We start from the raw sequence: 27593 nt of genomic DNA on the forward strand, positions 1-27593 counted from the left end.
TATGTATTTTCTTCTTGCATTCCTGTCAAATGAGAGTGTACTATTAGCTATTAGAGAGATATGAAAACCCACAGACATGTAAATCCAGATTTACAGAGTGTAAACTCTACCCAAGTCTCTGTTCCTCAGATTTTATTAGCTTTAATTGCTCAGATACCTAACTAATAGAAAATACTAGACTTGGACTGGATGAAATGGATGAAATTTAGCCTCTATGAATCTGGTTTACAGTCTCAAGAGACTTACTCTTTCCTCTGTAGAGCATGAGATTGTGTCAATATAGTCACTGCTGAAAAATTATATAACATACAGTCTCATGAGGTATCACTAGCATATTTACTAAAACTATAGAGTTTCCTACACTGAAGAGAAATCATAGCTTTTTGAAAAGCTAACCACTGTACTTGGAAATTTATTTACTTTCTCCTTGTTAGGAAGCAAACTGGTACCATAGAAGTCATTTGCACTGCTTTCTTAAAATATGATTAGTATTAGTGAGCTTTACACAGAGGTGTTACCCAGGTACACGAAATGTTTTATACCAGTTAGGTACTCAGTTTTCAGTTCTAATTTTACCTTCTCCAAGGCATTTTATCGAAGCAAATAGTTTGTGTAAGCAACCTTAGCAGTAGACAAATAGAAAAAAAAAAAACCAAACACTTTTGATCAAAACTCCCCCCTCCCCATTTTCTCAGATTTCTCTTTGTACTGCTGTAAGCATCTACATATACAAAACCAAACCAAGGCTATCTACCCTCCATTTGGCACAGCTGGAAGGGTTTTGGCAGCTGGAGGGTGGGCTGCAGGGGTGACTGGTGTAGAAGGTGGTCAGGGATGGCTCTGTACCAGCCACAGTTGCTTCCAGTTGGCTCTTTGACAGACAAAATGGACCTGCTGTGCACCAAAACAGAACCAGTCTCATCCCTGGTGCCTCTGCAAAAGAGTATTTAGGAATGAGAGGTAAAAACCAGAAGAGACACACAGAGGAGGTTACAGAAGGGATATGCCAGAGGAAGATGAATGCTAAAGAGGAGACACAAGAGCTGGTACTGGGACAGGAGAGATGCACAAACAGGTACAAATGAGAAGACAGACAGGCAGGGCAGACAGCACAGCAGGAGAACTACTGAAGCAAACAGGCCACCTGAGCAAGGGCTGGAGACAAGACTGAGGAGGACGTACGACCCCAAAGGGACTGGTAAGACAACCTATGGTTGGTAAGAAAAAAGCAGCAGCAAAAAGAAAAGGAACCACAACACAGACTCCCATCTGCTGCACTTCCCATCATCCCACCAAAGGGACAGAGTGTAATGTACAGCAAGGGGACTGGAGACCAAAAACAGGGAGGAGAGGTGTCTGGATGGAAGGCGAGGTGGGCTTGTCTAAGTTGTTTGATTGTTCCTGTTCTTCAACAACAGGATCAGTAATTGAAGGGTTGTTAAATGGCAATATATTAAAATGATTGACATTCCCGGAATTGAAGCTGTGTTTTGGCCCACAATAGACCCCTAACTAGGAAAAACAGATAAGTAAGTTTATCCTGGGACCATAGTACTTAGTAAATATACACATATACTTAATTCTATACCCTTTATGCTAACCCAGAGCTTTATTCCTATAAAGACAGTTTACTATTATATTGTTTGTTCCATAAAAGTCATTGTTCTACTCATGCTTTCACAAAATAATTTTTTAGCTTGGTTTTCTAAGAAAAAGGAGACCTGCATAATTATCTGCAACTCTGACCTCCTAGCACTCTCACACTAGCTTTTAAGCCCATTAGCAAATTTCAGTTGGCTCTAAAAGGAGAGATGTCTTAGAAATAAGTTTGCCTTTATGACACCTAATGGGCAGAGACATCCAAACCAGTGCCCTCACTTGAGGGAGACATCAGCACAAACTCAGCCAGCTCACACATGGAGCCTGAAACAATTCACATCATACACTGCCCCTTCTTGAAATTGTCAGTTAGGAGTTATGAGGATTGTATGCACATATGCAGGTTCAAAGAGACAGGAAAAGGGAACTGTGGGTATCGTTGGGAACAGAGAAAAGACTCAAGTCAGAAAACAGGGAAGGGGGAGCTAAAGGTTACCGCGGCTAAAGGAATTTGTAAGGTGTCAGCAGAAAGAAATCCTTAAGAAACTAGAGCTCTTTGTGATGGTTAGAAGAATTTTATTTGCTAACTGCATTTTATATATCGTCAACACGCAAACAAGCATTTTGTTAAACCTTCAAACTGTTGAAAATGGATGTTCAGAGTCTGCTATGTGAAATCTAACACAGTGAACATACACACTTCAGTTTCTGAAAGTCCTAGATGCAGCACTCATTTTTCCAGCCCACAAAACAAAGTCAGTGCTTCACAATGTAAACAAAAATACATATGGAATTCAGAGACATCCACAGCCAGGAAAGCACACCAACTGACTAATATCTGGCCAGAACATCACCTGGCATGAAAGAGACACAAAGATCACAAGCAAAGGACAGGTATAATTAATAGTTCTTAGGTTAACTTGCTTCACTTGGAAGAGGCTAAACAAATTAAAACAAAGCACACAGCAAAACACTTGAACAATCTCAAAGGGAGTCTCCCCGATCTCAGCCGTCCGCAGCCTACCATCCTGCTGCGTATGACAAAAACTCATGGTAATGCCTGCCAAAAGAAAACTACCTATCCAGCCTCATTTGTTTGACAGCTTTCAAATCAGCCATTGCTGCACAGCAGGTGAGACCCTGCCAAACTCCCAGGAGAACCTTGACCAGATGTAATTGGCACTGAGAGAAGTAATGAGGATTCCAGCTCTGGATTATCACTTTTGTGAGAGAAGGCTTAAAGTGCCTGGGGTTTGCCAGCCTTCCCCAAATTGTTCTTCAGAGACAAGTTCTTGAGCATATAGGTGCTGCTGCTCAAACAACAATACGCCATGCCTTTTTGTCAGGCCACGCAACACTGGGCAGGCAAATCAGAAGGACTGATCTATACAAAGCACGCAGCCACATAAACTTTAAAAAGAATGACATAGAAACCTAGACAAGAACAACCAGCTTCCTCAGAATGCTCAGAGTCAGAAGATGTGTGTTAAGGAAAGCACATAAAGCTTCAAAAAGTCTGCTCAGAGAATTTGTGCCAGGCATTTTGCCAAAGGATAGATCATTAATGGTTTCAATGATCTCCCCTTGGAGAGGGGGCTGCCAAGACAAATCCTCTTAGTTATACTAGAAAGGTTAAGTGAGGTCAAAAAGTCCCACCTCTCCACAGCTGTGGGCACTTCACCAGTTTGATAATTCTGATAAAGAAATAAATGAATGCTTTAGGTGTTTACATTTAATTAGTCTGATGCCAACAGAGTTTCTAATAACCAGTATTATACTTGGGTTTGTGTCTGCTTTGATTAGCTTTCTTAACAGCCGACCAGCTCTGTCACCCTACTGGAATAATCTATTTTGCGCAAGTCAAGGCCATTTGAGACCTCTGGGCTATGTGTACGCTGACAGAATGGCTGGCCACTTTCAGCTCCTCCAGCAAGTCAGTAAAATAAAGGGAACACCAGATGCACCTGAATCTCCAGGCAGTTTTCTGTCTCCCTTTAGTTTAAGGTAGACAAGAGAACCTGTTTATTTTCTTCTGAAGGCACAAGAAATAGTTGTGCTTGGTAACACACTTTGAAAGCCACAGATAGCACAGTGGACAATACCTCAAGGATATTATTTATTTTCCAAAGTGAAGTGTCTAAAGATTTACCTGTGCCTTAAACATTTCTATGCACAGGAGGCAAGAATTAATCTTTTTCAAGAATAATACTTCCACAGTTGAGCTTCATGGCAACACAGGCATAACTGAAAATTGAAAGGTATCACAACATTTAGTATCCTCTCAAAATAGTTAGCCACAATGAGAACTGAGAGCTATTTATTCAAGCACATTCTTCACAGCACAGTGTTCCCATTTCAATTATTTTGAGATTAAATGTCTTTGCCTAATTTAATGGAAGAACTGTATAAGAAACACATCCAAAGGAAATCCAGAATTTTTGAACACAAAGAACACAGCAACATTAACTGAAAGGTCACCATTTTCTCTCAAAGAACCAATAACAAACAGTACATCAGTAGCCTGCAATAACCTTGGATAATTTTGCTAGCATTTTAGTGAAGGCTCTCTTTGAAATTAAAGTATTTTCTACTCTTGACATCACTATATGGTAAACTTGCAGACTACAGATATAATGGACGCAATCTAACACAATATAGTAGTTTCATATCTATTAACCTAGCATTAAAAGAATGCTAAATGATTAAGGACCCATTCCTCCAAGGTCCCACAACTTCTCAATACATCATCACAACTAAAAGCAGGTAGTCATATTGAAGATTTCTATGTTCATGAAGGATTTTGGGTCTGCTGCACTCTAAGACAGCTCTGACCATATCACCTGCAGTAGTAACCCCTGAAACAAGCGAAGCACATATAAACCTGCCTCCACAGAAAAAAAAAAGCAAAGTAATCCCCCAACCAAAACCTTGAAAAAACACCTAAGCCAATTGCCTTTTAGAAAGCACCTTAACCCACCCCATAACATCTAAAAGAAAGAGAAGACTATAATGGAACATCTGGACAACCACTGGAGTTTCCTACTAATGGGTTATATTGACCCTGCTTATGTTTTGTCATTTTGTATTGCTTTACTGTACACACTTATAATTTTTTTTTTTTTTCAGAAATCATGTTCGCTATAGAACAGTCTTCCCATTTCGAAGAAAACACACTTGCACACTTGAAAAGATGAGAGAATTCTCTTCCATGCAACATACATACTTTCTGAAATAAATAATCCTGGCAAACAGTAAAGTCTGAGAAAGGATAGTATAATGCAGTACTGAAAAAAATATGTTTTGAAGTTAGAAAGATTTCACACAAAGTCAAAATGATCAAGTTTTTCTAATATCACAATTGTCACTTCTCTGGGTTCCTTTACAGCCTTGCATCAGTTTACTCCATTAAATATTCATTATACCGATTACACTTACTGATGCTTTGCTAGCTTTCCTCTCATGCACTTCTTCCAAGCATAGAGGAATGTAGCAAAAATAAGAGTTATTCTTTCTACAGATCATGTATCCTCAGGCTGTTGGTTGCAAATGCTTCTTTCTAAGGTAATTTCTTTCTGGATCTTGCCAGTTATTCGTACTAGCTAGGTGATCTCCACTGCCCCATGGCAGCGACAAATACATATTTAAAGCAATTAAAACAGGGAACATACTTACAACAATTTGCTAAAGGACAAAACGAACATGCACAATACCTCTATTCGGTTCTTCCTCTAATTCTATGGTAGCTCACTCAGCCTTGCTCATGTACTCTGTAGTCCTACGGAGTACACACCTCAGAATAAAAGTCCTAAGGGGACTCTAGACAGATTTATATAACTGCTGGAAACTCAGCTTTGTCGCAAGTGTTTTTGACTATTTTTGTAACACACGCTATTATAATTGGAAATAGAGTAGTGCTGGGTAGTACTGATTTTGACATTATAAAGAGGCAATCTATACCCAGCTTACTCTTGAATAATTTCCGAAATATAAATACGTGCATTATGACAGAGTACTTATTGAGGGGTACATATGAGTATTTGATTTGTATTTGTACACTATTAGAGTAAGGCTTAATAAATGTGTAACAGAATCATACTTCCATATAAAAATAAGAAATTAACTTTGAGAGACAGACGTGAACATATTGACACTATTTTTAGATGCGCAGGTAAGACCTGTAATTAAAACCTGATCTTTGCCTAAGAAAACATCTGTTTTCTTCACTGTGTAATTAGTAAAATTAATGAATTCCAATCCATCCACACAAATGATTTTTTTAACTCTGAAATCAATCACTTTAAAACCCAAGATGCTTTCAGCTACACAAATTTGCCCAATAAGGGATACTGTAGATCAAGTTCAAATTTTGAATGCAATTTTCTTCATAGTTATGTTTGAAACATTTTCTAGCCCTCTCCCTCTATTCTGCCAACATTGACATTTACCTTATAAAGAAAACAAATTCGCGCGTTAAGAAATTTGATATGGCTACATACTAGATTAAGCTTCTCATACATAATTCTTGTCAGAAAACTGACTGAAAGATCACATTGTTTAACTGGATCAGAACAGGAAATATGCTTATTGGGAGATTTTTAAAAAATTAAGACTATCCCTCTCTGACACATTTTATTATATACAGAGCAGGAAACTGCTGAATAGTGAACACAATTTCACAACGCAGATTAGAATATCAATCATTAGAGAAAGTGATGAAAAATCTATTTCAGAATATTTTCTTCTTAAAAATGTCCTACTTCTAAGAATGCGAAGCAGCAGATGACCACACTTGAAGAGGTTAGCATTGGATAATGACAGACACAATAAATAATGGGAAACAGACAGTAGTGATCTCCAGTACTATCATTGTCTTGCTGCTATAAAGGAACAACAAAAGGAGGTTTCTATCATACCCCGTAGGTCACAGCTCGATCCTAATTCAAAAGGGCAATTCTGATTGTCCATATTAAAAATCTTTGGCCAAAACCTACGCATCTGTTCATTTGCTGTAATTGTTTCAATCTTCCTCTTTGAATCAGGGAGATGTGCAGGAGAAAACCAGCTAACAATCTCCTAAGTATTTGTTTTATGAATCTGGCCCTCAGTCAAGAAGTTGCAGTGAAAAGTCTTTTAATCACCTTCTGATCAGAATTTACTGGATTGTATATAAGTTCAAGGGTATTAAAGTGTGCAAAGGAGACTATGAAAAAATGGCTAGGTTATAGATTTTAACTTCTTAACTAGAAAATTGACTCAAAATAGATTTTCTAATTTACAATGAATCAAAAGAAAAAACATTAGACCATAGCAAAACTGGCACAAATGTATCAAAAAGCAAATGAATAAACATTTGAAAAGATTTATTATTAGAAATTGTAATAAATTTTGGAAAGATGAATCGATTTTAGTTAAAAGGTATAACTGACAATTTATTGGGCGGGAAGATGCATTATTTTCCAATTGTTATCCACCTACAGTAAAACTGATTTGTGTCCTATTGTATTTTATGGAAAAGGAGAGAGCAACTTTCAGTGATTTAGATTAAATGTATTAATCATAACCAGGCACTGTGAACTATATATCTACTATTAAAGAAGATTTTTGACATTTAATTCTGTAGCAATATTTTGGCTCTGTACCACTCTTCCTAAATCCAATTCCTGCTACAGTTGGCAGATTTCTCCCTTTTAATTTTATGGGGCTTAAAGTAGCATTTAACCACCCATGCGGTAAATAATGCAGGATTAGAAATATTTAGTGTTTTGTTTCCCTTTGAAGAGTACTAATCCATCAACCCCCAAATATTTTTAAAAACACTTTCCACATTCTAGTAATATTTAATGTAAGATTCAGTAAAACATCCTATGTAAATGAAGTTGTTTTTCTGAAATAAACAAACAAAAAATATCACATTAAACCCTAAAGAAAATATGCATATACATCACTGGTATAGGGGAAATAATTTTATAAAATATCAGTTTGTGTACAAAAAAAACTTTAATAAATCATTCAGAGTTTTTAAATATTATATATGATGTGACTATTACATAGTTTATTCTCAATAATCTAACAAAATATAGTTAACTATTCTGTTCGCCTGAACAAGGGATAACAATATATTTTAAAATATTTATGGCCAACTTAACACTGAAATGCTAGCTTTTATTTATGCCACCACCACCCCACCACCCTCATTTTTATGCAGTCATTTCCTATCTTTTGCTTAAGTGCTGTATTTTACTGCACTGAAAAGCTGCCTTATGGTAACTTCTAACCGGCAATGTTTTTAAAGTTATTCTAGGTACTGCAAATTATCTTAAATTGCCTTAGACCTATACAAACAATTAGATGCCAGATTTTCAAAAAACACAAACAAAAGAGAGAAAACAGCATGGCAACAAAATCTCAATCGCCATATGCATGCTTTCCTTTTCAAAGCATAACAGCGTGACATAAAACAGGAAAAAGGTTTCTTTTTCTCCAGTTTGACTATAAAGAACAAAAATGCAATCTGCTGTAAACTTACTGTATCTTGTATCTATCTGTTTAGATCTTCGTAAAATATGTCTTTTTAGAACTAAGCAATCCAATGGGAAGGGGACAGGGAGAAGGGGAAATGAGGCATATTTTCTCTAAAGCTTGTTAAAATTAAATTTCACAAATGTTTTAAAAAACCCAAAACAACTAAAGCAGAACAGTTGCAACAGAGTTTGCCTATCAGCTAGCAGTAAGAAAATGACTGCCTAAAATTTTCAGTTCTCTGAACTGAGAAGTTTCTTCCTTGACCTTTAAAACCATAATCTGCAGGAGTGCTAAGTCAAGGCTGAGAAACAACAGAATGAGAAAGTTAGTTTCATACTTGTCAATGCAGGTTTTAAAATCACCTGTTAAATGATGGACTACCTAAAGTTAATAGTGAGAAAAGGAAAAACAAACCACAATACAAATCAGATCATCACAAGCAAGTAAGAGTTTGCTGAATCAAATTTCAAGGAGCTGAGTGGAACAGATTTTTAACAGTTATCAAAACTGTTGGACTGAAAGGGTTCACTTAATCAGTTATAATGGTTTATGCTTCAACTGGAAGAGAAACAAAAAAGCAGCTGCTGTGTCCTAACTGAAGGGACAGTAATTAAAAGGCAAGGACCAACAACAGTCTCTTGAACCACTCCAGCTGGAAGTGCTGATGTTAACAAACCTTTTCTTGTTGTCCTCTTTATTCCGATATACAATTTAGTAATTGGACAAATCATAGAATCGTTTGGGTTGGAATGGACCTCAAAGGCCACCTAATTCCAACCCCCTGCCACAGGCAGGGACACCTTCCACTAGATCAGGTTGCTCCAAGCCCCATCCAGCCTGACCTTGAACACTGCCAGGGAGGAGGCAGCCACAGCTGCTCTGGGCAGCCTGTGCCAGTGCCTCACCACCCTCACAGTGAAGAAATTCTTCATAATATCCAATCTAAATCTACCCCCTTTCAGTTAGAAACTGTTACCCCTCATCCTGTCAACACACTCCCTGATCAAGAGTCCCTCTTCACCTTTCCTGTAGGCGCCCTTTAAGTACTGGAAGGCCACTGTAAGGTCTTCCCAGAGCCTTCTCTTCCCCAGGTTGAACAAGCCCAACTCTCTCATAGGGGAGGTGCTCCAGCCCTCTGATCATCTTCACGGCTCTCCTTTAGACTTGGTGAAACATGTCCATGTCCTTCTTGTGTTGGGGGCCTCAGAGCTGGGCATGGTACTCCAGGTGGGGTCTCACCAGAGCAGAGTAGAGAGGGGGAATCACCTCTCCCTTGACCTGCTGGCCATGCTTCTTTTGATGAAGACCAGGATAGGGTTGGCTTTCTGGGCTGTAAATGTACATTGCTGGGTCACATTGAGCTTCTCGCCAACCAACATGCCAAGTCCTTCTCTGCAGTGCTGCTCTCAATCCATTCACCACCCAGCCTGTATCTGTGCTTGGGATTGCCCCGGCCCAGGTGCAGGATCTTGCACTTGGCTATGTTGAACTTCATGAAGTTTGCACGGGCCCACCTCTTCAGCCTGTCCAGGTCCCTCTGGATGGTCTCTCTTCCCTCCAGCGTCTCAACTGCACGACACAGCTTGGTGTCGTAAGCAAACTTGCTGAGGGTGCACTCATTCCTACTGTCCACATTGCCATCAAAGATGTTAAACAGCACCGGTCCCAATAACTGACTCCTGAGGAACACCACTTGTCACTGGTCTCCATTTGGACATCAAGCCGTTGACTGTGATGCTTTGAGTGCGACCATCCAGATGGTTCCTGATCCCCAAGTGGCCCATCTGTCAAATGCATGTCTCCCCATTTAGAGACAAGGACGTCATGTGGGACGGTGTCGAATACTTCGCACAAGTCCAGGTAGATGCTGTCAGTTGCTCTTCTCTTACCCATCAATGCTGTAACCCCATCTCAGAAGGCCACCAAATTCATAAGGCACGATTTGCCTTTAGTGAAGCCATGTTGGCTGTCACAAGTGACCTCCTTATTTTCCATATGTCCTAGCATAGTTTCCAGAAGGATCTGGTCTGTGATCTTGCTGGGCACAGAGGTGAGACTGACTGGCCTGTAATTCCCCGAGTCGTCTTTTTTTCCCTTTTCAAAAACGGGGGTTATGTTTCCTCTTTTTCAGTCAGTGGGACCTTTGATGGACTGCCACTACTTCTCAAATAGGATGGATAGTGGCTCAGCTACTTCATCCACCAGTTCCCTCAGGACCCGTGGATGCACCTCCTCAGGTCCCACGGACTTGTGCACCTTCAGGTTCCTTAGATGGTCTTGAACCTGATCTTCTCCTACAGTGGGCAGTTTTTCACTCTGCCTGCCCCTGCCTTTAGCTTCTCTGACTTGAGCAGCGTGGCAGGAGCACTTGCTGGTGAAGGCTGAGGTAAAGAAGTCATTGAGTACCTCAGCATTCTCCATATCCTGGGTAACCAGGTCTCCCATTTCCTTCCTGAGAGGGCCCACATTATCTCTAGTCTTCCTTTTGTCACTGATGTACCTATAGAAACTTTTCTTGTTGCCCTTGATGTCCCTGGCCAAATTAATTCTATCAGGGCTTTGGCTTTCCTAATCCAATCCCCAGCTGCTCGCACACTTTATCTATATTTCTCCTAGGCTACCTGTCCTTGCTTCCACCCTCTGTAGGCTTCCTTTTAGTGTTTGAATTTGTCCAGGAGCTCCTTGTTCATCCATGCAGGCCTCCTGTGTTTTTGCCTGACTTCCTCTTCATTGGGAGGTGTCACTTCTGAGCTTGGAGGAAGTAATCCTTGAATACTAACCAGCTTTCTTGGGCCCCTCTTCCTTCCAGGGCTTTATCCCATATTACACTGCCAAGCAGTTCCCTGAGGAGGCCAAAGTCTGGTTTCCTGAAGTCCAGGGTAGTGAGATGGTTTAAGTATACACAAAACAGAAAGATCACTATGCTTTTGAAAAGGTCCTATCAACATTATTTGTAGGGTTTTCCACAACATCAAGAAACAACTAAACAGAGGTGCTTCATGTTTTCCTGTGACTCACCTCACAATTCACAGCATTATTCATTTACTGACTACCTTCATGAAATGACCCTTCCATTCTAGGACTCCTTATTACCATTTATTTCAAATTAACATTGCAGTCTCTGATACTGGATAAACATGCTTAAGAAAGCATTCACTTCTGCAACTCATTCAATTTGAAGATCTCTCAGAAACACATTAAACAAAGCCTACATTTCTGTAAAGGAAAGGGTCTCTTTACATCCAGTTACATGCCTGCTTGATGTAAATACTATGTGATAACTAATAGAAGAGGCAGTCCCTGAGAAGTTTTGAGTACTTTCTTCCCTCCTCAAAACCACGCTCTCAATATGCACAGTTGATTTTCTTATTTCAAAAAAGATAACGGTAGCAAACATGTCATTTCCCAGCTAAGTCACAGGTAAGTTAGGCTGCAACAACGGTGGTTCGCTCCACTTCTTTATGATTATTTTTAACAGGTTATAGAACATTGTCTTTACATCTGACTAACTAAAGTGAAAGTAATCAAACAGAATGGCAGAGGAGTACCTCTTCATTCCCATATTATCTCACATTACAAAAGCAGCAGAATAATTTTTTTGGGCGATTCAGTTTCAACACAATGCATCATGTGTGTTTGCTACTTTTATTTTCTGTGCTGTATTTTGAAGTTATTTGATGTATGCATCTCCATGACAAATTGCTGAAGAGGACCCTAAAGATCCAGTTTAATTCACTATTTTTATAGCTGCCTCTTACTCTGGGTACAAGCCATATGAACTCAGACCATATATAGAAAAAAAAACCTCAACATTTTAAGTTGCAGTCCGTATTTTTGCTTTTGTTATAAATCAAGCAAGTTTAAAAAATTTTAATTCCCCATCTTTGCCTTATAGTAATGATTTGAAAGATAAGCTGCTAAATGATATTACTTTTCAAACCAGAATTTTTTAAAATACTTATTACATAAAGTTAGAACAGAGTTAACAAACAAATGAGCGCATCTGACTATAACTATGTATCTCAGAACAAATCTAGAAGGTCACTATTCATAGGTTTCATCTGGAAGTCTAGAGATAGGCAGAGTACTTCTATTAGATATCTAAAGTGCCATTGTTTTCCCTATAGATCGCCACCACATGAAATGCAACTCAAAAACCAGATGGGACTATTTCAAGTTGTTCTATCTACCGGCAGTCCTCATTCTCCCACACCACATACTCTAGGCAAAAAGACAAAGTTTCTTATGGAGTGGAAAATCTACTGATGTGAATGAGTTGTTATGGTTTGAACTGGCAAGAAACTTTCAACAGTTTAGGAGTTGTGTCTGATCTTGTACTTGCTCTCAGTTAAAAAACACTAAACAATGTGTTAACTGAAGTCACTGTCGTGATTTACTTGACATTTATAATGTTAGTACAGCATAAACGTGATGTTACTCATAACCTAAGCCACAGTATCTGTGCATGTGTTCCTTGCCTATTATACATATAATTTTTTGTCTATTCTCAGCATAAAATTATCAACTCCCCCATCAAGCTCAACGCAAGGAAATACAACTCCTAATTTAACTCTAGATACAAGATGCTGTTGTTTTACCATTAATTCTTCAAAACGCTGCTATTGAGGCATTAAGAAATTTCTAGAAGAGACACAACTGAGTGATATTTTTGCAGAAAAGATACGTAACCCAAATACATTTAAAGACAAACCATTTCCATTAGAATTGCACTAAAACATAAAACACCAAAGAATCAATATTGACTTAGGAAGTCAAAACAAGCAAATTCCGAAACAGAATGATGCAGACGAAACATTTCATGCAGGCAGACACCAGAAAGGTGGATTGCTTTGTGACATGCAGCAGAAAACTAGAGGAATAATTATGCTGCTTCACATTTTGAAGTCAGAGGTTTTTAAAACCATTATTATCTGTAAGGAGTGCTGTAAAACTGTATTAAGTGTGTTTTCAAGACAGACACTAACCGAAGAATAAAAGGGATATCATTATGCTATTTGCCCTGGCTTAAAAAGTAAACTTAAGTGAAATTGTACATGACTATCATTTGAGTGGTTGGGATAAGGTGAATTACAAGGAATACTGCTCAGGCTAACAGTTCATAGCACTTGTCACCATGAATAAACCACAAGATGCATTAAAAAATAAGCAGCACACTTGGCATTTCTGAGACTAATGCTGGAGGGCAACTATTTCGCTGAAGTGGGATGCTGGTTTTGACACTACACTTCAAGTGAGAGTCCAAGAAAAGAGACCAAGTCACCACATTCACTATAGCTAGACAGAAGTTAATCTTTGATATTTTAAAAGTATGCTTCGATTGTCACAGTAGGCAAAATACACCAAGAAAAACCATTGCGAGCTCCGTTGCACAAAGAGAACATCTGTTTCAGTAGTTATACCTAGTAGGTATCTTCATCTTGTTGCTAAAGTACAATTGCTACCTCTACAAGCTATTAATTGCCTGATGTGTTTAAGCAATTTTTTTTTTCTTGATAAGCAAACATTTTGTAAGAATGAAACTAGGACACAATTCAAGACTATACACTCTAATTTACAAAATAAGCGATGAAAACAGTAAAACAAACAGATGCTCACCTTCACCAGTTAGTGCCTTTACAACTATTACGAACCAGCTGAGGATTTCTCTATCTATTTTAATTATGGCAGATAGGTTTTTCACTTAAGTAACAGAACTAATAACAAAACTGATCAACCTTAGGTTTGTTGAAATCTAAATATTTGGCATTTGCATTACCTGTAACTCCTTTTTTGGCTAATGAACCGCAGCTTCAAATGAGATGGAAATGCTGTGGTATTATTTGTGCCTGTCTACTGGTTTGATGACATCAAGATGATCATAGATTTTCATCAGACAATTACAAGTGACACAAAAATCACTGTCGGTTAAAACAAACATAGATGGTGAGGCAGATTTTATTAAACCATTCAGATCTCATAAAGGATAGGTAGAATCCAAAATACTTTGTAACAATGACAACTGTACTGACCAAACCAGTCTACTAATTCTAACGCTCCACCATGAACAATCACAATATTTCAATGTGCTTTAATTATGGGTACCACCATTGGTACTAGCAGTGATGGGAAACACTTTGAAAAATACTGACCTACTATGAAACATGGTACAGGTATAATTATGACTCTTTTGATGAGTAATTATGCTAAGCTACTACTAAAGTCAATAGGAAGCTTTTACTCTTCCATCAGGTGCCTACCATGGCAGGTGGAACAAACCACAGTAAGCTTGCATCAGTATGAATGAAAGCTTCAGCAAAAATGCACTTAAAAATTTGTGTAAAAAAGGAACACTATGCAAAATACATAGCAGATGTAAGAACAGTAAGCAGTTCCCTCAAAAATATTAGATATATGAAATTAAAACCATCACAGATAAATCAAAATAATCCCCAATATTTACATCGCATTATCGAAAACTACATTGTTTATAATGGGGTTTTGAAATCTGGCATAAGCTTTTTTCCACCCTTTTGTTTTCTGACCAATACTGTAAAAACTTAATCCTTAAGGAAACGTTCCTTAGATCTGTAACAAGGTGTCTCATCTGATACTGTTTCACTCAATTCCAAAATATTTTGACAAGAAAAAAAATCCTGAAAACACCTGGCTGTTTCTTCAGTTAGAAAGAACTTAGAAGCAGAAATGTTTGATTTGATTTCACATTTTGAAAGCAGTTAACAGAAAGCATGAGTGCTCAATACATCTTTTCTCCTGACATCAATAGAGTAGTAGTAATCTGACAACAATTTTTTTGAGAAAAGCTCTTATCTTTGAACTTTTGAAAAAGAGTCAAAGGATCTGACAGAAATACCCAGACACCTTCAGATAACTGGTCTTGGAAATGTAGCTTTCATTCTTTACATATTTTTTGAATAATTACAACCATGTCTAGCCAAGCTCAATAGTACAGCTGTGAAAAAAAAAAATCCTAAGACTCCTCAGCTGTGTTTAATATCATGAAATCAAAACCCATGACATAAAGGTGATGGATGAAAAAATTGTCAGAGTTGAAAGAAAGCATCCTATTTATTGGTCATGGTTTTTGTACTTTAGCCCAGCAAAATCACTTCCCAGCTTCCAACCCAGACTGGGAATCCAGGCAGGAAGAGACGACACGTAAGAGTCCTCAGACAAAACCCTACAACAATGTCTCTCCCTGTCTCAGGGAGGGAACTGTATCTAGAATCACACAAGGAACAGCTAAGACAGTAGCACTGATTTTTCAAACCTTATTTGTATGGAAGTGTTGTGAAAAAAAGTTATTTTTTTCAGCCATTGAGTACTAAGTTAGGCAAAACATATTGAAAGAAACAAAAAAGCAGAATGTTCTATTTTCACTAACTATAATTTTTAACTCTTATTTTCTTTATTTACGGCTTTTGTGATCTCCCTAGGAATCCACCTGAGAAAAGCATGGAGGCCTTAATCATTGCAGGTAAAGAGTTCATCTAGTATTCTAGTTCATCATTGAAATGAACCTTCACGTTTCCAACGCATCTAAAATGTTAGATTTCTCATTTCACTCTGCTAAATACCAAAGTTTCACATGTAATTTGTTGGAAAGGACAGAGATATAGTTCTAGATAAATGACATGTAAGTCTATAAACACATAGAGAAAAAAAGACGGGATGAAAAAAGCATTCCTCCTAAGAAATCAGCATTTCATTCACAGAACACTACTTCTAAATTGTAGAACTTTCACCCAACATAAAAGAATGTGGGGGGTGGGAATAGTTGATCAGGTCATATAACTGCAGAATTCAACCAAGCACAATAAGATTTCATGCAATACACCTTATTAAAAGAGTACATTAAATACTGGTAGGGTATGAAAGTACATATATCATGTTTCTGGTTATAATTACAAAGTTGCTACTAGACACTTGACACAAGCAGGATCAAAAGCATAATGTACTAGAAAAGCTACATTTTTCTATTTCTTCTCAAATAAAGTTCTGTTACAAATGATGCTGTCACAAAACAAAGCAACGAAGACATGAAAAGCCAGCATTACAATTGTCTGCCAAAATATATGCCTGACAAACAATTATGGATTCCATAAAAACCGTGCCTATCAAGTAAATTGGACAATCCAAAGGATATAAGCCAGTTGTGCTGAATTAATTTTTTAATTATTATTTTCTTTCCCAGCTTTTTCAGTTGTCATCTGCTATATGACAACTCCTTCAACCTGCACATTGGATTAGGCAAGGATTTTCACAGTATTTGCACGCTCAATTTTTACTCCTCTCTTGCTTGTCCAGTGTTTTATGATCATTAGAAAAGCGTTTTGACTCAAAGGCAGTACACTTGATGACAGAAAGACCCACAAGTTTCGTCAATGAAATGCAGGAAGAGCAACTGGACAGAATCTTAGTGCCAGCTGTGGCTACTTCAAATGAAAGTTCCCTAACTGGTCCATAAAGGGCAGCAACCTTCCTCTGCTTCTCAGCTCCCACTGCTTCTAGAAACCGTGGTGTGAAAATGGTGTAAGCAGGTAGTTTCCTCAGTATATAACAAGTAACAATCACACTCTTAGCTTGATGTTTCTCTTACAAGAAAACACCCAAACAATTGGGCATTAAACTCTTTGTGACAGAGGATGACGACATACCAAGGTATTATCATAGCTATTCATTCTGCCTTCCCTGAACCAGTAATCTCTTCAAGCCTTTGCTAGCTGCTCTAATTGTGAACCTTCAACTAAACTTTCCAAAAAAGTTTAAACACACGTTGACTGTATGCAAAAAAAACCCCTATATGCTCTGAGATACAAATGACACATCTTCAGACTGAATACAGGATATAATGTATGTCTTCTAGGCGGTGTATCTCAGTAGGAAACTCCATTTTTTCCTTCGTTTCTTTAAAGTCTGTGTAAGAGCAGCGATACTCACATCAGACTCCTTGCTGTTAGAACAGAATTAAGTCACACCACAACTCTGTTCAATGAGTTGAGTCTGCAGTGTTCTTTCCTCAGGATATTAATCTTTCTAAAAGCATTCTTGCTCTCCTTCACTTTTACCACCTAATAGCAGTAATTACTTCTTGTTCTGTGTTATCAGATGTCACAGGTATTAAATGACATTTTTTTGTCATTGAAGTAACTAAAAAAGATTTTCTTTAAGAAGAAATCACTGACAAAAGGAAGCACATGAGCTCTGGCTTATATAGCTATGTTTTCAAAGACGGATGCGGCAGATGTGCCCACAAACATAAATAGTCATTAAGAAGGTCAGAAAACTGCATCTGAAGAGCCAACTGCACATCCATTCTATATACACACTCCTGCCTCAACATAGCTGCTTAGAAGGTACGTTCACACGTCAACCTTGTTTCACATCACTATGTAAATCATATATTTAATACCTGGAGGTAACTGAATTATCAGTCTTTAGTAGATTGGCTTGCATTTTTGTTATAATGGGAACCACGATACCATTTTTATATATGAGATATCATGACTGGAAGACAAAATGGGCTCCTAAGGACAATCCAAAAAGCATAGCAGAAAACAAACATTAGGATTTTTTGTTATATATACAAATTCACAGTATATCTTCATCAATTGAAATTTAATCACCTTTTCACAATTTAAAGGAAAAGGCAGTTTTTAGGGTAGTTAAGCCATGTATCATCAATACCATGAAGCTAACCTATCAGTTATAATAGCTCCTATAAAATACCAGAGTGAAATTGCAATAAGCCTAGAAAATGGGCTACAAATCCCAGATATGCTAGCAAGCACTGAACCAAAAATAAAAATAGGTAGATAGGAAGCCAGGAACTAGATAGCATTCATCTAATTCACGACCACTAACGGCAGAGATCATAGGCCAAGGTTTTAAAGCACCTTATTCAGCTCCAAATGGCAATTATCGGACAGGGGTCTTCAATTATAAAAAAACCTTCCCTCTTCAAAACGAGTTAAATTTCTAAGAGTTCCTTTCTGTTTTCTCCACATATAATAGCTCTTACATTTCTCAGAAGCATCTTAGGCATTTGTTTAGGCAAATTAAAATTTGAAAATATTTAATGTTCTCAAATAATAAAGAATATTGGTGTTGCAGTATTTATTGTGCTGTGAAACATTTATTACATGCTGATAAAGTCTCCCACATTCTCCTCCTCTTCCAAATACTATTCTGATAAGAAAGGAATAGACTGTACTGCAACAAATACATTTTAATGTAAAAAGTCAAATCTCTCTTCTCATGTCCTCCTCTACAGAAAAAATCCTTAAAAATGCATTAGAATCTTATTTTAGAAAAAAGCTATGGGAAAACCCAATTATTAGCATGTACAAAAATTCAAGGACAGTTGGATTTTTTTTTTCCTTTGTCTTATAAACATTGCTCCTAGAGCACTAAAAAACCCAAACATCTCTCATTTGTAGTCACAGCCTTGGAAGAGACTCAGTCCAAAGGAATGCACGATGTCCATGACAGATGCATCGCCAACTTGCTTTAAATTTTTTGTATATAACCTTTCCCCTGACCACATGGAAGCCACCCACACAAAAGAGAATAAAGACAGATTTTTCAAAGCAGATTTTTGGGATAATAAATAAATAAAACAGAATTATATCACAATCCATCCTAGAATGCTTTCAGTATCAACAAACTTAAAATAACTTCGGTTTGACTTCCATTGAAGAGGAGAGAAACGTGTTTTCATATAGACAGAGGATATATACTGAAAATGTTAAATAATGCCCCCCCGCCCAAACTTTTCCTTCACTCAGTTCCAAGTAAGTACTGAGAAACAATATCAGACTGTTTCTGCCATTCAAGTACACACAAATATTCCATTACAATTGAATTGCCGTGGTAAGAGTTTAACTACGAAGAAGACACTATTGGACAGCAGTGGCACTGTAGTCTTAACTGTTCCATTACCCATCTCCAACATTAAGAAACAAGCATAAGAGGAATATGCTTTTTAAAAAAAAAAAAACAACAACTCTAAGAACAGTGCACATTAGCTTACAATAATAAATGCACTTACCAATGCATTCTGGCTTCCTGAAGCCTTTTTTGTGTTTCTTGCTGGCATTCCATGAAGATGACTAAACCTACTTTGGAAACCTACAACAAAGAAGTATGAATTGAATTGAGAATATTTCCTATACCATATAACCAATAAAATTCACCATTACATACCAATCTATTAACCTGACTTCAGTTAAACAAAACCATCTTAATACTGTCAAACATTGAACAAGGAGCACAGAATGGGAAAAGTGAGAGAAAGTCTAAGTTGTCATGAAAATGAACATTTCTGTAGATATTCCTACTGCCATCCTCTTCTATGCACAGTTGGCTGCATAAGCAGAGCATACTGAACCACAGTAGGAAACTGATTTTGCATCACTTACAACTTCATTAGTGCTAGAAAATGTTAAATCTGGTGAATATGCAGAGACCAAGTCCACAGAAACAATTCCAAGCATCTGGAAAATAAGCCTCACAGAAGAATTCAACATATTTGGTGTGCAGAGTAGTTTAAAAGTGATTTGACCACTGCTCACATAAAAGATCTGTATTTGAATGTGGAAGGAGATCCTCGCGGCAGAGGGAAGGTACAACAGAATTCTTTGGCAGCAAGTTGAAGTCTGACAACTTCGGTCTTTAGACAAGAGTGGGTTCCTAGCTGTAAACGCAATCTAACGCTGACAGAACTTACTATTGGATACACTTGATCTACAGATGTTTTAAATAAAAAAATTTTTTTTTAATATCTTCTGAGTTAGAATCTCAGCCCTTGCTCTAAAGGAACCCTTCCCTCTTCTCTATAAACAATACGGTCTGACCACACAGCAAAGCAAAGCAGATGGTCACACTAGTCTTTCCAGCCTTTGAATTAATGAATTTCTATTGAATTCTAAATATTATCACAGAAGCCAGGAACAAAATGGAAGACTCTCTTTAAATAATGCTTAATAATTTCTCAGTGCAAACACCAAGACAACAAATAAAAGAGTAGGCTATCAAAATGAGCAAAGTTTTACTCCGACTTTTCTAAGAATTGACTTTTAAATTATTTCTCTCTAATGAGATCTTAAAAATTAAATAGTTCAAGAAAACAAAACCGATAACTCCAAGATCTTGTTAACATTTTATATATTTTGTATAATACACAGAAATTTTTCTAGTGTACCCAAGTGATTCTACAGTTTGCATTTGGTTGATGGCTACTTACCTCTCCTTCCTGAACGGGACATAAGAGGGAAAGTACCAGTTAAGATACTTTCAAAGACTGGATCAGGCAATTCTCTTTCCAGTTCTGTAGAGTCTTCTTGTTCCCACCATGGAATGACACCTGTAATTCCACATGCGCCACCAGATTCATTTTCATGAAACCAGTCGCTCTGCTCATCATCACCTGTGTGAGGGCAGTATCCCCCAGGCCCCCCAAAAAAGAGGGAGGAGCAGAGAGAAGATAAAAATCAGATGCCACCATCAATAAACGCTCTGACAGGACAATTATTTCTTTTGCTTTATAGCCATATAACAATTACTCATATGTAGCAGTTCTCTTTGGAAAATGTTTCTCAATAGCATGACAAGCGTTGCCATCAACGAAACTACATAAAATGTAATGTTTTAAAACCAATTTACAATAGTGAAAAACAATAATAAACTAGTTAATCCTTTGGCAATAACTGCAGGAAAATCCATTTAAGTTACTGCACTTTACATGTTAACAAAAAACAAGCCTTAATCTCCTGCAGGGAATTAAAAGGTATAAAACTGTGAAACTAGTTATTTGCAACTGATAATGGTATATAATTAGCTTAATTTCATGATTTGTATGGCTAGTAAAAGGGGAAAACAATCATGAACAGATGTGACTAAATGAAGTTAATCTGATTAAGTTCATTTAGAAATAAGTTTTGAAAAAGTTGATTTTAAATGAAAACTGACATTATCATGTGATTGAGAATTATACTGCATTAAACCACAAAGTCAGTCGTTTCTACCAACCATATTTATAGATGTACTATTTAAATACCTGGATTTAAAGTCAAAAGTAAGATAAGACTGAAAATCTGATCTTAAACTTAGATTATAAACACACGGGCAACTAAAAATGAACTGTTATGCCTGTTTTAAAACATGTTCTTTTATACAAACCAGGTAGTTTACATATCAGAAAATATCTTTGTAAGACATGGCAAATTTCATTTCTTACAGCCAAATTTTAGATTTCAAAGTATGTGCCATATCTTTTAAATTTACTTCCAAGTATCCAAACCATGCCTTACTATTTCTGCATATAAATTATTTGTTTGGCATTTCAATTTTTAATTAGGCAGAACTAAGCAAGATACAAAGGCAAGATTTATTACATACAAGTTTCAAGAAGAAAAAAGCATACACATAAAATTTCTTTGCCACTCAACCCTGCAACGGGAAAACACAAATAATGAAAACACAAGCCAAAATTTGAGGAAAAATAAAATTCAACACACCTACTCCAAACAAATTGTTGCAATGAAAAGAATACTTCAAGACCAAGCACAAGTGCAAATTGCTGCAAAAATTCATCAGGACAAGTACTTCAAGAAAATATAGAATAATTAAGGCCCCTCAGTGGTCACTTGCAAGTGAAATGCGATCCTTACACCTTTAATGATCAAAATTAGCAGAGGCTAGAGAACAGGAACTTTTAGATGGAGGAAGAGGAAAACAGAGGTAGAAAGAGATATGTAGGTCCAGATCAGTTTCTTTGCATTCCTGGAGCATTTCAGATTACTCTCCATATCTATTCTAATCCTCAATTATAGCTATGACATTCACAAAGGTGTTCACCATTAATTCTATCCTCGTTCCGTTACAGCCAGGTATGGTTTCTTTAGAGGATGTCTAAGAGTACTGAACAGAGACAGCGGTGGTGGTGGAGGGAGAATCACCTTTTCATTATATTGATCTGTGATTCAGAGTTAAGTTTGAACTCCTTTGTTTTGATTTTCCAGACTTTTATGTAGATCAACTTTGAATATTTTGCCATAAGATCAGAGCTCTAGACACCTTGACTAATAAGAAATACTATCAGGAACACAAAAGAAGTCTTGTTACATATAATCCAGCTATGAAAGCAAGTACAGAATTCTGAAACTGGGTTTCACAATCAGGTCAAGGACAGAAGCCTGTAAGAGGTACACGATGCAGTCTTGGAAGAAAGAGATAGAATTTAAGACTGGTTTGGTGGTCTGCACGATAAGGCAAACCGTGGCTATGGAAGGAAACTAGTATCTTCGCTATATGCCCAACAACAGTTCTCTGGGAAAAAATACAAAATACTTTTTCCTTCTTGTGCAATAGGAATATTAGTATGTCAAACAACTATCCGTTAAGACATCTTACCTGTTATGTTATTATACATATCCCTAAGCACTTACGTCACCTGCTGCCAAAGGCAGCCTTATGATCTGAACCTCACAGGCTTTTTCCACGTGACAGCAGAATTCAGGTGTACCTGGTTGTTAGCTTCCTTGTCTGTGCACTTTAAACAACTCTGAATCCTTTGAGTATTTCCAATCGTATTATCACCTTGAGGTGAGCATAAACCTACTCTCACCCAGGTGAGAGCACCCATAGGCATTTTGTTTACCAGTTGCTCCACCTTGAAGGGATGCCATTTTCAAAAGGAGTCAGGGAAGACCACTGCATTTAATCAATTCCTGACCTCCTATATATAGGCAATAAAACAGAGGCCTCCCTGCTCAATATATATACTTGGATTTTATCCTACTTAATTTGCAGCTCTCAAAAGGCAACACAGTATCCATAGCAAGCATGAATTTATGAGAATAAAAAATTCAAAGCAACGTTTTCGACTTCAAAATACTTCAAAAGATTCACTACACTGTCCTTTCCTCTCAGCGATGCTGATTCAGCACAAGACTACAGCAAATTATCTTACTCTTCCGAGCCACAGGAAAGGTAAAATGACCTCCAGATCTCCAGAAACTGATTTCCGAGCCCATGCATTCTCCTAGCCACATATTCAAAATACCACAAACCTGTTTGTGAGCAATGCTAATGCTTCACATAATTACTTCAAAGCAATTTACATTCAATTATAACTGTACTGATCAGTACCAAAAAACAAAATCAATTTAAGGTTCAGAAACATCAACTTCAATTCTGAAATTTCAAGGCACTTCAGTTCCTGCCTTTATTTATTAATTTATTTTTAAGCCTTCCCCTCCCCCCAATTACTGTTTCCGTAATCTTCACTCTATATTATTGAGTCTGTGCATTTATCTAATTACCACTCCTTAATGTTAAATTACTTGTCTTCCTCTTCAAGAAGTTTAGAAAATTATGTATGTGGGCTTCTTATGGTTTCTCTATGGACATAGACCCCTTTTGCATCACCACCAGTTTCATGTTCAGAGTAGCAGACTAGCTTCACCTGAATCTTGTTTTAGCTAAAGCAGTGCAGCATTATAACAGACTTTCCACTGCACACAGGTAAGAGTTTTCCCCCTCTTCCTAGTTTCCTTTTATTTCAAAATGGCCAGGCTATCCTCCACAGCAGTCACATACAGTGTCTGTCTGCTTGCCTATAACAACCATAACCTACTCTGAGATGCTACCGTGAAAAAAAGTTCAGCATCAGTGTCCTATAAACACCACTTGATACTGTGCTGCTCCATTATCCATTGACTTACACACAGAGAGCAGTAGTACATGGGCTGTAAATACCCTAGGCTGCTAGTCTCATTTCCAGGAACACTGAACCTCTTTCTAGGTAAAAGAAACCCCACTGCTAACAGCTGTAATAATCATTTGGAGGCATCAGAACATTCACTTTAACTTGTAAAAGCAGTTTCAGGAAAGCAGAATCTTAAGTTACCCACCCACAGAGGCACATCGCATCTTGCTCTTTGTGCTCTACAAAGCTACCCTGGCAAAAGAGATAGCAAGACACCATTCAATTTAAGCAGAGTGTTCTTCTGATTCAAGCTTGAAAACGTCACATGAAGGTCTCCTCCCACTCCCTGTCCAATGTAATATCATACCCTGCTCTTGAGTAGGGGGACTGTATGGGTGTGCCATCAATAAATTAGACCAAGGATATCAAAGAATCTCAGCTTCATGTTCACCTCTACCACTGTGATCCACACACAATACTTAGGATTTCAACCTCAGGTCATATACAAACTCATCTCATTTCTTTTTCACCTGCAAAGGCTATAAACTAATTAGCCACAACAGTTCAAAACTGGTGTGATTACACTTAGCATTGCACTTTCCGTTTCTTTTGAATATGGAGAACGACACGCTGACACCTGCAGCTCATGAGATGCTATACAAGGTCCAACTTAGTTTCTTGTTAGAGAAGACAAAAGGATGGAATTCTCATATACTGAATCAGTAGTGGGTCATCTTCATAAAGGACACAGTAATGAATATATGTTTAATCATAAAATAATGAACAGCTATCTCTAAAAGCTTAGCCACATCCACAGTGGAACTCTGACATTCCTTGACCTTCTCCAATTTTAACTGTTTAACACTTTATTAATGCAATTTTCCTTCCTACTTGCTTAAATCTTAAAGGACATTTCAAGCGCTGTGTGTCATGATTTAGGAGGTCTTAAGTCAACTTTGAATTTCCCCAAGCATACTAGTAGCTGTAGATGGACTAGGAATGAAGAATATGTTTTATTTGCCACACCTACGCTATAAAATTCATTAAAGAATATACTTGCAATTTGACATTTTTTTCCCAAAATTGCAATGGTTTATTCAAACTAATGTTTGAATAATGTTACAGTTCTGTTAACATTGTTTTGATAGCTTAACTTATAAAGTGCTTTTGTAAAGCAGACCTGTAAAGTGCCTTGAAACTGCAGGTGATCTTACTAGCTAGGACAATATACTATGCATAAGAGAGTTGTATTATAAGTTGCAACGTAAGATTAGACCTTTTATTTCAAAACTCTTCTACACTGGGTGTAACATCGCTTATCATTAAAGCCTTTAATAATTGCAAAGAGCCATTTATGAAAATGCTATCAGGAACAAAGGAAAGAGTAGGAAGAAAAGGAAAGTCATAAGGATTTCTGATACATAAGCTTCAGCCGCCTGTTCAGTTCTTCCAATTACTTTGTTGGCAGGGTCTCCCACCTCCACACTTTAGGGCTCAAGGGCTTGATATTTGCATAGGAGTTTGGGGTTTTGCTAACTATATTAAATCTTACCGCAAAGTTGACCAATTTACAAACCTTTTAAAAAAATACAACCCATAAGAATTCACTTGAGGTTTAAGTAACAGTCCAGTGGCTATCTGCTTCACTGACTGCTGGCACTGAGCATTTTCCACGAACTTTAAGCTTTTGCTGACTAACTGTACAGGGTATGCAGTGTTTCACAGAAGAAAAACATTTGCCACATTGGGATTGCAAAAAATCAAGTACTGATTACTTCTGCCAGAAGGTAACAGGCCTGTGTGACCTACTCTAGGCGGTCCTGCTCTGGCAGCGGGGTTGGACTAGATGATCTTTCGAGGTCCCTTCCAACCCCTAACACTCTGTGATTCTGTGATAGTAGAACAGAGCACAGCAAGAGAGCGGCTTTTGCCCTCTCACATGACCTAACATAAGCACCCGGCTAACTTGGATAAGGATGACAAGCATGGCTAGGCTCAGACGAGGACTTCGTAGGAACAAATCAAATCAAACAAACAAAAATGCTGTAAGAATGGAACAGAGGCAGTCTGGAAAGCAAAAGAGTATAGAGGTTTTTAAAAAAAAGTTAGATGGCACACCATATATTAGAAGTTGAGCACAGGATTTTCAAGTCTCAGCAATTTTCTTTTATCATAGCAATTGATGGCAATTAAAATATATCTAGCAATTAACCCACTACTACCCCCAATTACATCTACATGCGGTTTTCTTGAATAAAATTATAAAAGTTGAAACTCTTCTGAGAGTCTGTGGACAGAAGAGTACAGTTACTGTGGTGGAATTTATTTCTGTTTGCTTTCTGAAACAACTTCGGAAAATATTAAAAGTTGCAAGGTCAGGCACTCCAATGTTCAGAACAAATACTCAACTATTTAACTGACTGGCCAACTGCTCAAAGAAATTGCTGCTTCAGATTACTTTCTTTTCTAGAATGTCTGTCCCATAGGATGAATATGCTTTGGGAATTAATTAGGGTCTTACAAAGAGTATTTGTCTGCAATAAATGAGATACGGTTCTTAATCTCAGAGACACAAAATGAACAAATGTTGCCCTGGAGAACAGGATCGTCTTGTCCTCTGCTACCCAAACTTCTGAATGATGGCAGGCACATCATTTAAACCAAGTATTTCACCAGGCGGCATTAATCAATCTCTGGTTCTCCACTTGACTTAGCAGAAACCTGAAGTCAGAAGTGCAGAAAATTTGAACTACAAATGAGGTCAAGATGCTGATGTTCTGAACATATATCCTGGAGGAGGGGCACTGGGAAGACAAGAATCAGTCTAGCTTTTAAAAACGAACAACAAAATCAGCCAGTTCTTCCCTTAATACATTTTCATCCTGTCCTCTTCCAGCTTTGTTTCTCACCTAGGCTTTTCCTTTGCTTTTATCAGATTTATCTTCTCCTTTCTTCATCCTGTTCAATTTCAGTTCAGCTACAAATTAATTTACAGAGGTAAAATAACCTCATCTTACTTCACAAGAGGAGTACAAAAATAAGAATTACCCTCCCACACCCTGAAAATGCTAGTAAGTATTATTAGAAAATAAATCATTTTGGTTTTGTAGTAGGATCTCTGATAGTGCTTTCATGGAAAAGTCTTCACAAAACCAAAGCTATAATGCAGATCTATGAACATCTTGAGATCCAGTGTGAAGCTAATGATCATACTCACAAAATAATTAAAGTAGAGATTAAAAAAAATAACGTTTTGTCCTGACAACACCCTTCTCAAGTTTAATTATTGTTGTTCTTTTTATTTATATTTTAGAATACTATTTCAGGTCTAATGCTTTTTGCTTGAAAATTACAATCAAATTGAACCAAGATTCAAAAATCAAACAGGCAAAAAAAAGCTTGATACTAAAGAACCAACACTAAAAAAGGTAACACCACACCAGTGAAGGAACACGGTTGTTCATCTATCCCTCCCGTTTTCTCCTCCCACAAATATATAAGAAAAACAGAAAGTAACTGAGACGTTTTCAGCCATATTACTCAAAGACTTAAATAATTTAGTTCAGGATTTAAGGACAAAAAATATTGATACAAATACATCAGATGGGTACTTCAAAAACATATGTCATTATGAAATGTCGTAGGCCATGTTACATTCAAATATAGAGGGCAATTGTTTTAAAAATTGCAAGTCAAAAGGAAAATTCATATACAGAAGTAAAAGCAAATCATTTTGATGAGTCTC

At 37.4% G+C, this 27593-nt stretch overlaps 1 protein-coding gene across 1 annotated transcript in view; it reads right to left on the minus strand.

Moving 5' to 3' along the window:
* The window catches only part of GPATCH2 (G-patch domain containing 2), a 128568-nt gene that overhangs the window by 83155 nt on the left and 17820 nt on the right, over positions 1-27593 (minus strand). Inside the window, exons 4-5 of the mRNA XM_086460738.1 lie at positions 20384-20566; positions 19190-19269 (exon numbers count right to left, since the gene is read on the minus strand). Of these exons, the coding sequence (XP_086316864.1) occupies positions 19190-19269; positions 20384-20566 (263 nt within the window). The remainder of the gene's footprint in view (positions 1-19189; positions 19270-20383; positions 20567-27593) is intronic.

The sequence above is a fragment of the Leptosomus discolor genome, chromosome 2 (genome assembly GCF_034619465.1).
Source record: "Leptosomus discolor isolate bLepDis1 chromosome 2, bLepDis1.hap2, whole genome shotgun sequence".
NCBI classification, from domain to species: Eukaryota; Metazoa; Chordata; class Aves; order Leptosomiformes; family Leptosomidae; genus Leptosomus; species Leptosomus discolor.